Source organism: Euprymna scolopes, chromosome 24 (assembly GCF_053919585.1).
Source record: "Euprymna scolopes isolate OS-2025 chromosome 24, ASM5391958v1, whole genome shotgun sequence".
NCBI lineage: Eukaryota > Metazoa > Mollusca > Cephalopoda > Sepiida > Sepiolidae > Euprymna > Euprymna scolopes.
In genome coordinates this window covers 58,418,596-58,433,340 of record NC_136505.1, presented here as the reverse complement: position 1 = coordinate 58,433,340, position 14,745 = coordinate 58,418,596, and the positions used below count along the sequence as shown (strand labels likewise).

Genomic DNA, 14,745 nt, shown 5'->3' with positions numbered 1-14,745 from the left:
GAAGGACTTTTACCCTCTTCAGGGAGGCAGTCGGTGTATTCTAATACCCCACCGACAGGGCCTTAGGAAGTATGTTAGCTGCCTAAACCATATACCTAATATATAAAAGGCTATATGTCTGTCTGTCTCCATATTTTCAAACTCTATCTCTTCCGAAACTAAAAGTTGCAGAGCAGCACTAGGGGCTTCAAATGATTGGATTTTTTATGGACCATTCTTTTATGAGTCTTTAGCTGGTTAAAATAGTTTTTAAAGGGTTAAAATTTTAAAAAATCATAAATTTTGTACGTTTATCTTAGTTTATTTTTAATCAGTTCATATACGTGTCATCTTGGTACAGTAGTAATGTCACCAGCTTTGAATGCTACAGTTTTGGTTTCAGTTTCGATTCTAACTGATGGCACCCAAATGCTTTTTTACTTTTGAAATCATGACTATAATAATATATCTGAAATCTGGAAAAATTAAAATATCTTGTTTAAGCGTATTTTACGACCGGGCAAAGCCGGACACCCCTTTCCCTCCGCTATCTATCTATATATATATATATATATATATATACATTTCAGGTTTGAGATGTTCAAAAATCGGGACTAATGAATACAATGAGGTTGTTAGATAGTGCTCAATAACAAGAGCAAAATAGTTTTTATTTGAGGGTAAACAGTTACATATGGTCACTACAGTCATCTGTTTCAGTCAATGAGACTTTTTCTTTGTGGTGTTGATGGGTTCAGGGTTGCCCGAGGAAGTCTCATTGACTGAAACATTTGGCTGTTTGTAGCGACCATATGTAACTGTTTACCCTCAAATAAAAAATCTGTGTGTGTTTATATATATATATATATATATATATATATATATAAATGATGCTTGTGCATTGTAAGTGGCTATCTAAAATCTCAAAACAATGCCTTTTAAGTAAAACCACTAGCACATAGTACGTGTCATGTCGAAATGAGTAAAAGTTCAAAAACATTATGAACAATGACCAAATAGATGTGCTAGAACTGTTTTTATAAAAAAAGAAACATAATTATTCTAAATTCAACATTTTTTAATTTGAAATGGCAAATTTTAACTGAAACAAGTGAGATAAGTTTGTCATACAAAATAGAAGAAACTTAAATGTGATAAAACTGCATTATTCAATAAATTTATTTTTATACTCTATCATTTTTCATAACTTTTTGGAATTTTTACTTATTTCAATATGACAAGTAAGCACGTACTAGTGTTTTTATTTAACATGCATTATTTTGATATTTTTTTCGATATTCACACTTATAATGCACAAGCACCATATATTCTGAGTATGAGATAGTTGAGGTATTTAGCAGAATGTAAAAAAAAAAAAAAACTTTCACATAATCTTTCATATATCAGGTTGTTTTGTTCTTATTTAGAATTTGATGTAATTAAAAAATAAAAGTACAGAAAAATCTTTGATGTATAAATAAATAAACGGAATGAAGATATCATTTTCCAAAAATTATATAAATTGATCAAATAGTTTTTTTATGTATATAGAAAATCATTTTTTTATGATAATTTAACAATTTTAAGAGTAAATTATATCCATTACAAGGCTTATTTTGTTCTCAGTAGTTCGAATTGAGTTGTCTTCTCCTTATTTATGAAACATGACAGAACAAAAGATAGTATCTCACTTCATAATAAAATTTGATTTTCATGGTTAAAAAATACTTGTTCAATTTACATGATTTTGGGAATGTGACATCTTTGTTCCATGATGAGTACATCTCTATTATTATATAAAAGGAACTTTGTGTGTGTATTTGTCTGTGCCTTTGGACTCAAAAATGACTGCACTGATTTTTATGAAATTTCACATGCAGGTACTTAATGTGCTTAGCAGTGTTCTTACATAGGTTTTGTATCAGAATGTCTTCAATAAGTATAAATAATCAAAATAATCCAATGAAAGAAAAAACAGGTGTTCACACCTTACACAGCATACCATCACAAATGCATGCAAGACGTTTTATTACCACACAAGCTGAAAGGCCCAACATATAAAATCAACAGCAGGTTCTTTGATATGACAAGGGCGTGTTCAAAATGAATGTTTCTGTTTAAAGCACAATTGAACCATGATACTTGACTTTGTATTTTAAACTTTAATTCTAGCCATTATATAAAAATATTTTTATAAAATAAACAGTATATTCTGTATGGTGCAATGTAGACTACAATGTATTGTGGATTAAGTCACTCTGGGGTGGCATGTGAAACTTCCTCCCAATACACCATGATGGGTCCCCAACTAGAGCAGGCAATCAATCAAATTGATTGAAAAATGGGTGATTTCTCTGGTAATAAAAATATGGGAGTGTGAAACATTCGTTGATCATCATTCAATTCTGGGCAAAGTTAGGGACCCTACTCGTATATAATTTACATTTGTCTATTTTTTGTATTTTTTGTTTTTAATAAGGTTGAACTCTTAATAAGAACTGTTTTTTTTTGTTTTTTTTTTAAGGCACAATACAAAAACACTGTCAGATTTATTTACCTGTTAATGTAGTCACCATTCTTCTTTTTTTTTTTTACCTATTTCCATGTTAATAACATTTGTGATCCTTCATTTATAAAATTCTGTAAATTTTCAACTGAAAAAGGGAACTAACTCATCTCAACTTATTCTCCTGAATAATGAATCTGCAAACCACAAAGAAGGGAAGCTAGAAAACTTCTCACACCTGCTAATATTCTATTTCCTATATGTTTATAAAGCCATTGTTTGATCATGCATGGAGTATTGTTGCCACATCTGGATTAATGCAACCACCACCTCTTGGACAGGGTGCAAAAAGGAATTTCTAACTAAATAGGTCTTGCACTATCTACCAAGCTCCAACTCCTGTCACATCGCTGTAGATTTGAGATTTTCTTTCCATCACGGATACCTACATCATACACATTTCTTTATTTTTATTTTTTCGGTGGGGGGAGTTTTGAACAAAGGCATCACTTATTATTGTTGTTCACATATTCACTCCATAATATTTAATGTAAAAATATTTATTTTGTTCTGCTTCATCTTTTAGCTTGATGGTCAGATTGTTGCTCTGTTGGTTCAGAATTTGGAAAGACTTGATGAAACGGTGAAAGAAGAAGCTGATGGTGTCCATAACTCTCTAGGTAAGAAACTTTTCTTTATGATTAAGTATACCTTCAGCCTACAGTTCTCCCTCTTTTGGAAATGTCAGGCTTTTACCCTGTTCTGATATTTAAAGAATTTACAAAAAACAAACAAAACAAAAAAAACTGAGTTAATACGATGCTGGAATCAGTACCTCAAATATCAACATTATAATTCTCATATCATATCTGTTCATGCAACGTCCTCAACCATCACTAGTCACTTCTATACATCATGACACTGTTGCCATAAAACGAATCAATTTTTATAATAATGGATAAAATATATTATTAATCTTTGCAGGTTATTATTGTATATGGCATAATCATGTTGCTACACCAGTTCTTGTTAGATCATTGAAGTTAAGAAACGTTGAGTCTGGTCAGTACCAGTTGGCTGACCATTTGGAAATACCAGGCACTGTATCTAAGAGGATATCAACACCTCCATGCAAGAACTGCAAAAATCTAATGTCATCTACCCTGACTAATATACAAGTGACTGGGGACTGCATATGAATTTCATATTCCGATGATACATCCTCCTTTGGAGGAAGCTGGTTCAACCATGTCCAAATTAAATAGAAGGCTGTTTGATTAAAGTCATATGACCTGGTGACATCACAGAATAAAGTATAATGGTCATGGTTTGGCAATTGACAACTGTTATGAGGATAGTCATTTTCTGTTTCAATTCTCAAAAAAAGTTGCTGAGGGATTTATAAAACTGGTCTAAAAGTGACTATTTTCTTTTCCGAAAAATAAAAAATTCTTTTACATTTAAACACGCTGAATTAAGAGGAGTACTTTTTTTTTTTTTTTTTGGTAAAAAAAATACTAGAGTGAAATTTTATTTTTTAAAAGTGTATATAATTATTAATTTAAAAATGCCATCGTTTTAAAATATTTTTCAAATGAGATTTTTTTTTTTTTACAATCTTTTTTATTTTATCCCTATATATATAAAATGAACTTATTTTTTCCCCTCTGATTTTGACCTTAATAGGATTGAAAATCAAGACATTTCATGCAAATGTAATATACACAAACTGCAGCACATTACACTTCCTCGATAATCGCAGATTCCTATATTTTTTCTGGTGAGAGTTCATGGCCAAAATCGGTTAGAATCAATGGAAGTTGTAAAATCTTTTCTCTCTTATAAATTCCTCCTACCCCCGCTACCACTTACACCGTTGTGGATCTGTTCACAAGGGACAGTACGAAGAAACACCGGTTTGGGTTCATAGTTGCTTTAAAAAAATAGAATGGCATTTTAACGTTCCTTTTCGTTCTATGTTTTCTACTGAGTGAAACCCACCATTGGATTTAAGCGAATCGAAGGTTTATTTATGCCATTTTTTATTTCGTTTTGTACTTGACTAAAAAAACTCAAAGGGAATTTCGCTTTATTTCTTTTTGTAGTTGATTAAAAAAACTGGATGAAACGCACCATTGGATTTAAGCGAATCGAAGGGTTATTTATGCCAGTTTTTCTTTCTTTTTTTCTTTTTTCGCTTTTCGCTGCGTTCTTTTGTTTTCGTTTTTCAGAACACGTCCATCATCTTTTTCCCTGATTTATGCTTTCTATTTTTTTTTATTTCTTTTTTAAAGAAGTTTTACGTTTGTCCACTGTTTTTTTTTTGTTTTGGTTTTGCCGATTTTTTACAGAAGTTTAACATTTTTATTTTGATATTTAAACGGTTATTTCTTTGCTTATTCTTTACTTTAACCCCCCCCCTTTACAAACACACCTCCCAAACAACCGGGCAATGCTGGGTACCCCCACTAGTATATAATACAGCTGACATCATCTATTTCCTATGAGGTGTCGTAATGTAGACACCAAGCAATGGCTCAATTAGGTTAATATGTATGATCGTCAAATAGTAACTTTTTGACCAGTTTTATAAATCCTTCTGCAATTTCTATGAGAATTAAAATAGAAAATAATATGTAATAGTTGTCTTTCGCATAACCGTTGCCTTTGTACTTTATTTTGTGATGTTAGCAGGTCACATGACTTTAATGGAATGGTCTTCTATTTATGTAGGCCATGGTTCAACCTGTCTAGGGTGAGTGTCTCTGCTTGGGTTAGGTAGGTTAGGTCTCTGATTCCAATTTGTGAAATTGTAAAAGGTCTGACTAGAAGAAATCTTCTTCCACTTTGTACTAATTTATATATGTTACAGATTGTTTATGCTTTGATTTTAAATGGAATAGACATTTTTGTTGCAATATATTTAAACCGGGAATCATTTCTGCTTCTTTTAGGAATCATTGAAAACCTCACAGAATTTCGTCCAGATATTTGCCCAGATGTTTCTCAGCAAGGATTAATGCAGTGGATCTTGAAAAGACTTAAAGTAAAAATTCAATTTTTTTTTTCTTGAGAAATGGATGGGTGTGGAGGCATATTTTTATTTAGCCTTAAAATTATTAAACACAGGTATAAATCTGAGTTAAAATGAAAAATAATGGTCGTCTCATTACAGCCATTTAGACCTTCGATAATTGTTTGAAAATGAAACAAAATACTGGTAGAAATAGATGCAATAAATCTCATCGATCATATGAAAATGTGATGTTTGATCAATATTTTCAAGTTTTGTGCAATTACCAAGAGTCCACATGGCTTTAATGAAGCTGCCATTTTTCCTTGTTCTAATTCAACCGACTTGACACTACTTCTGTTTCAAAATAAATAAACACTTTAAAATAAATTTAAACACAAAAATTATCCAGGTGGGTAGAAGAGTAACTTATCATAGGCTTTGTTAACATTGATTTGTTATATATTTGTTTTCTTCACCTCCTTTTTTGTTTTGTTGTCTCTTGAAATATCCGCTGTATAAAAGTAATGTTTTTGTTGATTTGATAAATTTCTTTGAATAAAACAAACAAAATATTAAATAAAAAAAAAATTGTTTCATTTTTGTATTTAGCTGTTATCTACTTTTCCGTTCATTTTTTCTCTACATTCTGTCAGATTTAATTCATACATATTTTTCTACGCACAGCATATATAATAAAACATACAACATATAAAACCTAACATAAAAGTTATATAACATATAACAAATTGTGCTAACTTCTTTCTTCTTTTTATTCTTAAAGGCAAAGATGCCATTTGATGCAAACAAACTGTATGGCAGCGAAATTCTTTCAATACTTTTACAAAACCACGATGGTAAGTTATATCAGCTATTGGTTGTTATTTTTTTAATTTTTATTGTTCGTCCCTTTTAAATCTGCCAACCTCAGATGAGCAAACACCTAGTGATTCATACAAAACAAATCTGAAGTTTTCAACAACATGTTTGGAGATTTGGGAATGAGACTGGGAAGTCAAAAATTTTTAAAAAATGAAACAAAAAAAAAAAACACGTCTTGAAATAAATTTAAATTCAGGATATCAATTTTTATGAGCTTTATTATAGTTCACAATTAAAATTTTTGTAAAAAAAAAAAAAAAAAAAAAAATCTATGACAAAATATGAAAGTTAATAGAACATTTGAATGTCTAAGATGGAGGAGACAATAACCATATTCAACAGAAATGATATTCCTACATTTTATAAAAATTTATATACACTCGCTTGTCTGTTTCAGGTGTTTTGATAATATTGTTCTATAGCAATAAATTAATTTCTAACCTCCTCCTTCTCTCATAGCTGTTTTATTTGTTTCATGCACAGAGCATTCTTTATTTTTCTCTTCTCTGTTAATTTGAAACAATCTGCTGACAATTTGGATTATTTGGACTACTGTTCTCATCTTAAGTTATTTGTACACAGTTTCGGTCGATGTAACCTCTGGCCTTCTTTAGGTATATCTTATTGAAATTGAGAATCAATCTATCGAACTCTGGAACCTGCACGGAATTTCCAACAGAACCCTTTATTTAATCCATGGTGGTAGCATGCTCTTGTTCAGTCAGCCATGACCAGGTAGAAATCTTAAGTCACAATTGTTTCCTTCGTATTGCCAGCACTGAGGATTGAACTATCAACCTCCAGAATTATGTCACTTACAACTGAATTTTACTCAGTACTTTATTCATTACAACATGGGTTGTTGCAGAAACATAATGTATTGACAAATTGTTTATCTGACTAAGATGAATTAAACCAGAAAGAATTGTTCAGAGTTAAAAAAAAAAAAACACAAAGAAACACGTAATAAACACTGAATCATGAAATCTGGCGATTGTCATAAAAATCATGAAATTCATGGCAAAATGATAAATTTCGAGATCTGCCGTTTTATGGGGGAGGGGTATGAATGGATTTTGCTTTTTGGGATTAGGCGGGGGAGGAGGGTGCAAATGTTCTTTCTTCTCCTTGACAACAGGTAGCTGGAATTTCTGAAAAAGGGAAACATTTCATCAAATAAACCATGGATCTATTTTGTATAATTGTGAGTGTTTTCTGAATAAATCATCTGCAATATATGTTAGAATTTAAAAAAATACATATATTAGAAATATAAAAGAAATTTTAAACTGTAGTTGTTTTAACTTTAAATCCCTAATATCTGATTAAACCCGGCCAATGTTCTCTCCTCGTATCCGGCAATGAGTGAACATGATGTCAAACCTTGCCAATCATACCTGATAACTTGATTGATATTTAAAGTATGTTTAAATTATATTACTACAAATGATGTATAGACACCCCCTCGTTTTTTTTTATGCATCTAAACAACAAAATTTGGTTATATTTTTTTTCTCCATGAAATTTAGAATAGTTTTTAGGTGGCTACTTTTATTGTGACTCTAGCAAAATATGTCAGTTCAAGGTAAAATAGCAGGAAAACTTTTGAATGTGCTTATCAGTGATACCATAATTATTCAATAGAATTTTAATAAAAAACAAAATTATGTCAATATTCGGAGTCTATCGATTCTGAACAAGGAGATTCACTTTAGGCCAAGCTTGTTATAGGAAATTATCTCCTTTCTAAAATGAAGCCAACACATTGGGTTGTCATTCAGACTTCAAATAGTAAATTATTTTCTTTTTTATAAAAATTCTATTTGCTTATTTTCTGTAATATTTGGTTTACACTAATATTTTTTTATTGATAAGTAAGTATATCCACAAGTTTTTCTGTTTTATTTTGAATTGAGCACCTATTTTTGTTTTCATTCAAAAATTGTCTCCTTATGTTTTCTTTATCAACTACACAGAAAACCGGCAATTGGTTGGGGAACTTGATGGAATTGATGTTCTTTTACAACAACTTGCTGTGAGTAAATTTTTTTTTTCTCTCTCTGTTCATCCATCTGTTCAGGTTATTTTTAAGAATTATAAGTAGTGTTAGGACGATTAACTGAAATCGGAAAGTGTAAAAATCAGAACTTTTTGGAAAATTGGAATCGGAAAAATCTATGATGCCGAAACTGATTAAAATTTTTTTTTTTTTCACTTAATTTTCCGTTGCTGGTACTAATGATAAAAGATAAATATTTATCAATATTAAACTACTAGTAATAGACTCCCCCCCCCCAGTCTTCACAGGATTAACTTCTATTGGGGGATGGGGGTTTAATGTACTACCTATTCTGTTGTCATATTATCCACCCGGGCATTAGCTCCTACTCTTGGAGGGTGTTATTAGTTCCCCGACAAAGAAAGGATTGGAGCTAGTAATTCACTCCTGTTTGTTCGTTTGTTTGTTCACATTTTTCTCAATAATCACACCATGGATTGTTTTGAAATTTTGCTTGAACATTAGTCACGGTGAAAGTAAATTTTTTATCAGAACAGATTTTCGGGATAACTCTGGTTGTTACCCCCCACCCCCCACCCCAACCATAGGGGCATTATAGCAGTAAAATTGCCCACAAATTGTTGATCTGTTCATTTGTTGCACTTTACTCAATAACCATTCCTTGGATTTCTTAAAAAAAATTTGCACAAATGTGAAAGTAAATTTTTCATCGGGGTGGGGTGGGGGCTTGCATAATCGGCTTGTTCATCATGATATCTGTTTTTTAGTCATTATCTCCTTCTTTAGTGGAGCAGTGTATGTAGTTTGTTTATCATTATATCATCCTCTGGTCGCATGTATTTGCTAGTTTTAAATACAAGAATGATGAGAATGGAAATCTCATTACAAAAACTAAAACAAAACAATTACCTTTTTTAAATTCAATCATACTCATTCAGAACTTAAGATCAAGGTTAAAGCAAAGTGAAGTGGGGCAAATTAGACACTGTCTGTTAAAGATATGCAATTTCTGCATCTAAAGAAACTTTCAAAATAAACTCAGTATTATAACCTCTCTTTTTTATTTCATTTTATTCTAGGTGGCTTTTTTTCTAATATAAATGGTGAAATACTTTTTCCTCCTTTTTTTAGTCTTACAAGCGGCACGATCCAGTCAACCGTGATGAAATTGAACTGATGGAAAATCTTTTCAACTGTCTTTGTTCAGCATTAATGATTTCAAGTAACCGAGCGAAGTTTCTCAAAGGTGAAGGATTACAATTGATGAATCTTATGCTCAGGTGAGAACGACTTTTTATCCCTCCCTCCTTGTGTATCATGTTTGGCAAGATAAGGACAAGTAAAGTATTTTACCGACATGTTAAACCACTGCCTTTCCTTCTCTACTTATTTGATTTCACTCTTTTTCTTTACCTTCTTTTTTTCTTCCTTTTAAAAATTCACAGAAAAATGGAAGTGGAATGTATATAAAGAAAAAAAACATTTTCAAATAGGTTTACAAAAAATAGGTCACGCAATTAAACAAGTAAAATGATGTTGATTAACCAATTATAACGGTTCATATACGATTTATCACACGTGTGTTAACCGCATGATTTTGATAAACAAATGAGATTTCTAATTAACAAAAGATTTTTTTCCAACTGATACCACAGCATTGACACAATTGAATCTTAAAGAAAAACCATGAGTTTTCAGCACACACACACCTGATGCTTTCAGATGAGATGCTAACATAGCTGCATCAGAATGTACTTGTTTTGATATTCACCCTGGAGTAGTTGGGCTGGCTCTATCCTGAGAATTTACCGCATCTTGAACAAATGTTGCCCAGGCATGTGATAGTCCACTACAGTAGCAACTATGAGTGTTAGCCAATCTTGGTTCCAGCAGAGGCGAGGGCTCAGGATTAGTTTGGTGGTATCCTGTTTCACCGTCCTGAGCCAGGTTTTCAGTTGGTCTCTATGTTGTTTTTTTTTTTTTTTTACAAATCCTAAGGAGGATTTGGTTCAATAGTTTTGTAAATGAAATCATCTGGGTGACACCGAAGAGCATGAACAACCAAAGAAGACATCGTTGTAGAGAGGATATATTGCAACAAAAATGAACAGTAGCATTTAAGTTAAACTGTTGCCAACGAATACGAAGGATGCGATATAAACAGTAATGATGAAACATCTCAGGTTTTTGTAGGTTGCTTGCTCTCATCAGCAAGGTTTTACAGCTGTACAATAGAATGCTAAAATTGACATCCACACACGTTAAATTTATATAACTATGAACAGTATAAAATAAAATGATGACATGAATCTTTACCATAGAAAAGAAAAATATGTAAATTTTAATACAAATGTACCCATGACAAAACAAAAATGTCATATTCCAAAAATTATGTAACTTGATTAAGTAGTTTTATTTCTATGAAGAAAATCATTTTAAGTAATTAATAGGAATTTGTAAGCAATTGTAACATAAATCTAGCTAGTATGACGAATTATCTTCCTTGTTTTCTGCAACTATTTTCTTTTTTTTTTTTTTTTTTTTTATGTGTGGGCACGACAGCCACTTTTCAGATACTCATAAAATTTTATTTTTCTATTTAAAAATGAAACTACATAATCAATTTACATCATTTTTGGAATATGATATTTTTATTTCATTACAGGTACGTGCATCGTACAAATTTTTCTTTATTTTTGTTTTTTTAATATGGAGGAATTCTGGATAAGAAGCAAAACTTTATATATTATTTAATTGGAATTCATTATTGAAATGAATATTATTTATTAATTTATTTATTGCTGATTATTATCCTCATCTTTTTTAGTTGTTGTTTCACAACGTTTCGCCCAATTATTCCTCTGGCCTTCCTCAGGTGGTAACCGCGACGGGATAGGAACTTCAAATCTCCTAACTGCATTCTCAGCAATCACTGCCATCCATAGTTGTTGTCTCACCACGTTTTTCGGGGCCCGTGGCACAGTGGATAGAGATTCGGAGTTCCTATCCTGTCCTGGTTACCACCTGACGAAGGCCAGAGGAATAGTTGGCTGAAATGTTGTGAAACAACAACTAAGAAAGATGAGGATAATAGTCCACAATAAAATAAATTAACCAAAACTTTGTATGAATTTGTTATAATTTGACTGATTATTTTTCTTTTAAATTTCAGAGAGAAGCGTATGTCTCGCAATAGTGCTATAAAAGTGCTCAACCATTCCATGACTGGTATCGAAGGTGCAGACAATTGTCAAAAATTTATAGATATTCTGGGATTATGTACAGTATTTCCTTTATTTATGAAAACACCCAAGCAAAGTAAAGCCGGTCCGTCACCTGAAGAACTTGAAGGTAAGATCTACATAAGCAGCGATGATGCTGATGGGGTTTTAGTAGTGTTGGAATGTTTAATAGGAACCAAAAAAATCAGAATTTTTTGGTGTATCAGAATTATAAAATTTTTAGCTTAATTTCTTATTCTGAAAACAATGCTTTTATTTATTTATTAATTTTCACAATGGCATATATGAAAAATATAGATAAAAATTTCAGAATGAGTTTATCAAAATGTTGGATACAATACATAAAAAGGAAATGCATGAAAAATTTGTCAAATGAGAAAGAAAATTATATCTAAATTTAAAAGTTAATAAAGACTTTGTTCTAAATTCACAAAGATGAAATTCTACTTTTTAGGCAATTTTAGAATTTGAATCGGAATCAGTAAATATATTGAAATTAAGAATTTAGAATACAATCAGTAATTGCATTAGAATCTGCAAAAATATTGGAATCGTCCCATCACTAAGTTTTAGTCTAATTCATTCACTGTGCCAAAACCAAGGGATGATCTGTTAATGTTAGATCTTGTACAGTTGAAGAAGTTGAAATTTAATGGCTGTGTGATCTTGTGTGAAATCTGAAAACAAAACAAAGATATGACAGTGATTCTTGTTTGATGTGATTATTTTGTTTTTTATTTTTTATTTACTATTAGTCAGTTTCTTTGTTTTGCTTTTATTCTTTGGAAGTAGCATTTCATGTAAAAACATTTTGTTTGTTCTCCTTGGGTAATTGTGTAAAATGATAAAATGGCAATACTGTTTCTTTTCGTAATTCTTTGATTTTTTTTATAATAAAGTGTATTTTGTGTAGCTAATTTGAAGTCAATGTACACATTTCTACTAGTGATGGGACGATTCCAATATTTTTACCGATTCTGATACAATTACTGTTTCTGTACTAAATCCCTGATTCCGATTCTTTATAAATCTCTAAATATTTAACTACAGAGTTGTTATTTTCCCTGATTTATAAAAAAAAATGTGTTAAATATGCAGGTATTTTCCTGAATGTGGAGGATGATCTATCGATTTTAGCTTTACTGATATTTTAAAATCAATAAATATTTTTTATTTTATCATTATTACCAGCAATGGAAGATTTTACTTAAAAAAAAAAAAAATCAAATGAAAAAAGACAATTAAAACAATCGTTTCGTCATCAGGAAATAGGCACCATTCCGATACCCCCAAAATTGTCGATTTTTTTTTTTTTTTTTTTTTTTTTTTTTCCCCCCCCCCGATTCCGATTCTGATTAATCGTCCCAACACTAATTTCTACAAATATTATATATGATCTGAATTACGACATTCATTTAATGTCACTCTTGACAAACGATTATGAAGGTTACTTGAAATTTTCAACTGCCCGAAATTATTATATATATATATAATAATTTTTGGTGATATTACTAATGACACATAAGAACATCAATGTGTTTTTACATGAAATATGATTTTCAATCATGACTGATTTTTTTTTTTTTTTTAAAGAAAGTTATTTTGTGAAGTTGAGATTCTAATACAATATTTTAATTTTTTAACCAATTTTTATTGTGTCAATCTTTGACTAACTCACTAACATTTTCTAATCAAAACATCGAAAAAAAACCCACAAAAAACTAATGTAAGGCAAACGAACGATGAAAACAGAAAAATGAACACGTGAAAAATGGCTTAAATAAGCCTGTTTCGATATTAAAATTTAAAAAATCGGTGGGTACCTGAGTGTTTTTGGGTGTGTGGTCGGGGGTGGATAAGCGAAGTAAAAAAAAAAAAACAAAACGAACGTTACGTGAAAAATGGCTTAATAACACTGGTTCAATATTTAAATTTAAAAAATCGAAAAAAAAAAAAGAAGACATCTCACACCACGATTCGAACCCAAAACGTTTAGATGATGAACCAACACGCTAATCAACCGACCTAACACGATGTACATGGAATTTGTTCAGTTTTTCAACTATTTAAAGTAAATCAGTTCATGACGTCAGCTGGCGCATGCGTAGAACCACTCGTCGTCATGAGAAGACCGTTTTTGTTGACCCCCTCTCCCTGTCGAAAATTGTTGATTTCGGGTTGAAAAAATGAACGTTTTTGGCCAATTTTTCGATATTTTTTGAGCGAAGGATGGGGCTTCGATATGATACCAAGCTTGTGAATTTTCGTTGTCTGTCGAAAGTTTTTAGCAGACACACAAACATACACACATACATTTTCGCTTTTATATATATATAGATAAGAAAATCAAATTTCATAGGGAACTATATCACCTGCCGTTTTGAAAAAAAATCTCCCAAAACAAGGACGATTACTCAACAATAATTCAAATTTGCAAGATTTATGTTGTAATGCTTATAAATTCCTCTTAATCGCTTAAAAATGATTTTCTCTAAAAAAATAAAACTGTTTGATCAATTTATGTAATTTTTGGAATATGATATTTTTGTTTTGTTATAGGTTAGTATGTCATACAGATTTTTCTTTATTTTGGTTTTTAATGTTTGGGGAATTCTGGATAAGAACCTTTTATTTTTTCTTTTAAGTACAGCATAAATGCAATATGTAATTCTTGTTTATTTTAAATGCTTTTTTTTTTTTCGTTTTATTCCCAACAGAACATATCACATCAATCATTTCTAGTTTGTTACGGAATTGTCAAGGGACTCAAAGACAAAGACTTTTGAACAAATTCATAGAAAATGACCATGAAAAGGTAACCCAAACTTTCTGTTCTTTCTCTCTTTTCTCTGTTTCTCTCCTCCTCTCTTGTGAATTACAAACATTTTGTTGTATAAAAGCCGCCATTTTCTATTAAATCATGTATAATTAAGTGTTTTTTACATTTCAATTTTTTTATTTTCATATAAGTTTTCAAACAGGGTAGTTCCTATTTGAGATGATGATTCAAATGTATAGTATTGACTTGAAAGTTTTGCAATACTCAGCAACTCTAGACGATTTTGTTGAGGATGTAATAGTAATGAACTAATCTCTTTTGTCT

At 30.9% G+C, this 14,745-nt stretch overlaps 1 protein-coding gene across 2 annotated transcripts in view; it reads left to right on the top strand.

Moving 5' to 3' along the window:
* LOC145246730 (beta-catenin-like protein 1) overlaps positions 1-14,745 on the top strand; it is a 66,340-nt gene that overhangs the window by 40,066 nt on the left and 11,529 nt on the right. For both annotated transcript variants that reach the window (XM_080108487.1, XM_080108486.1), the window contains exons 6-12: positions 3,072-3,165; positions 5,440-5,531; positions 6,283-6,355; positions 8,357-8,415; positions 9,532-9,680; positions 11,573-11,751; positions 14,360-14,457. In XM_080108487.1, coding sequence (XP_079964613.1) covers positions 3,072-3,165; positions 5,440-5,531; positions 6,283-6,355; positions 8,357-8,415; positions 9,532-9,680; positions 11,573-11,751; positions 14,360-14,457 — 744 coding nt within the window. The remainder of the gene's footprint in view (positions 1-3,071; positions 3,166-5,439; positions 5,532-6,282; positions 6,356-8,356; positions 8,416-9,531; positions 9,681-11,572; positions 11,752-14,359; positions 14,458-14,745) is intronic.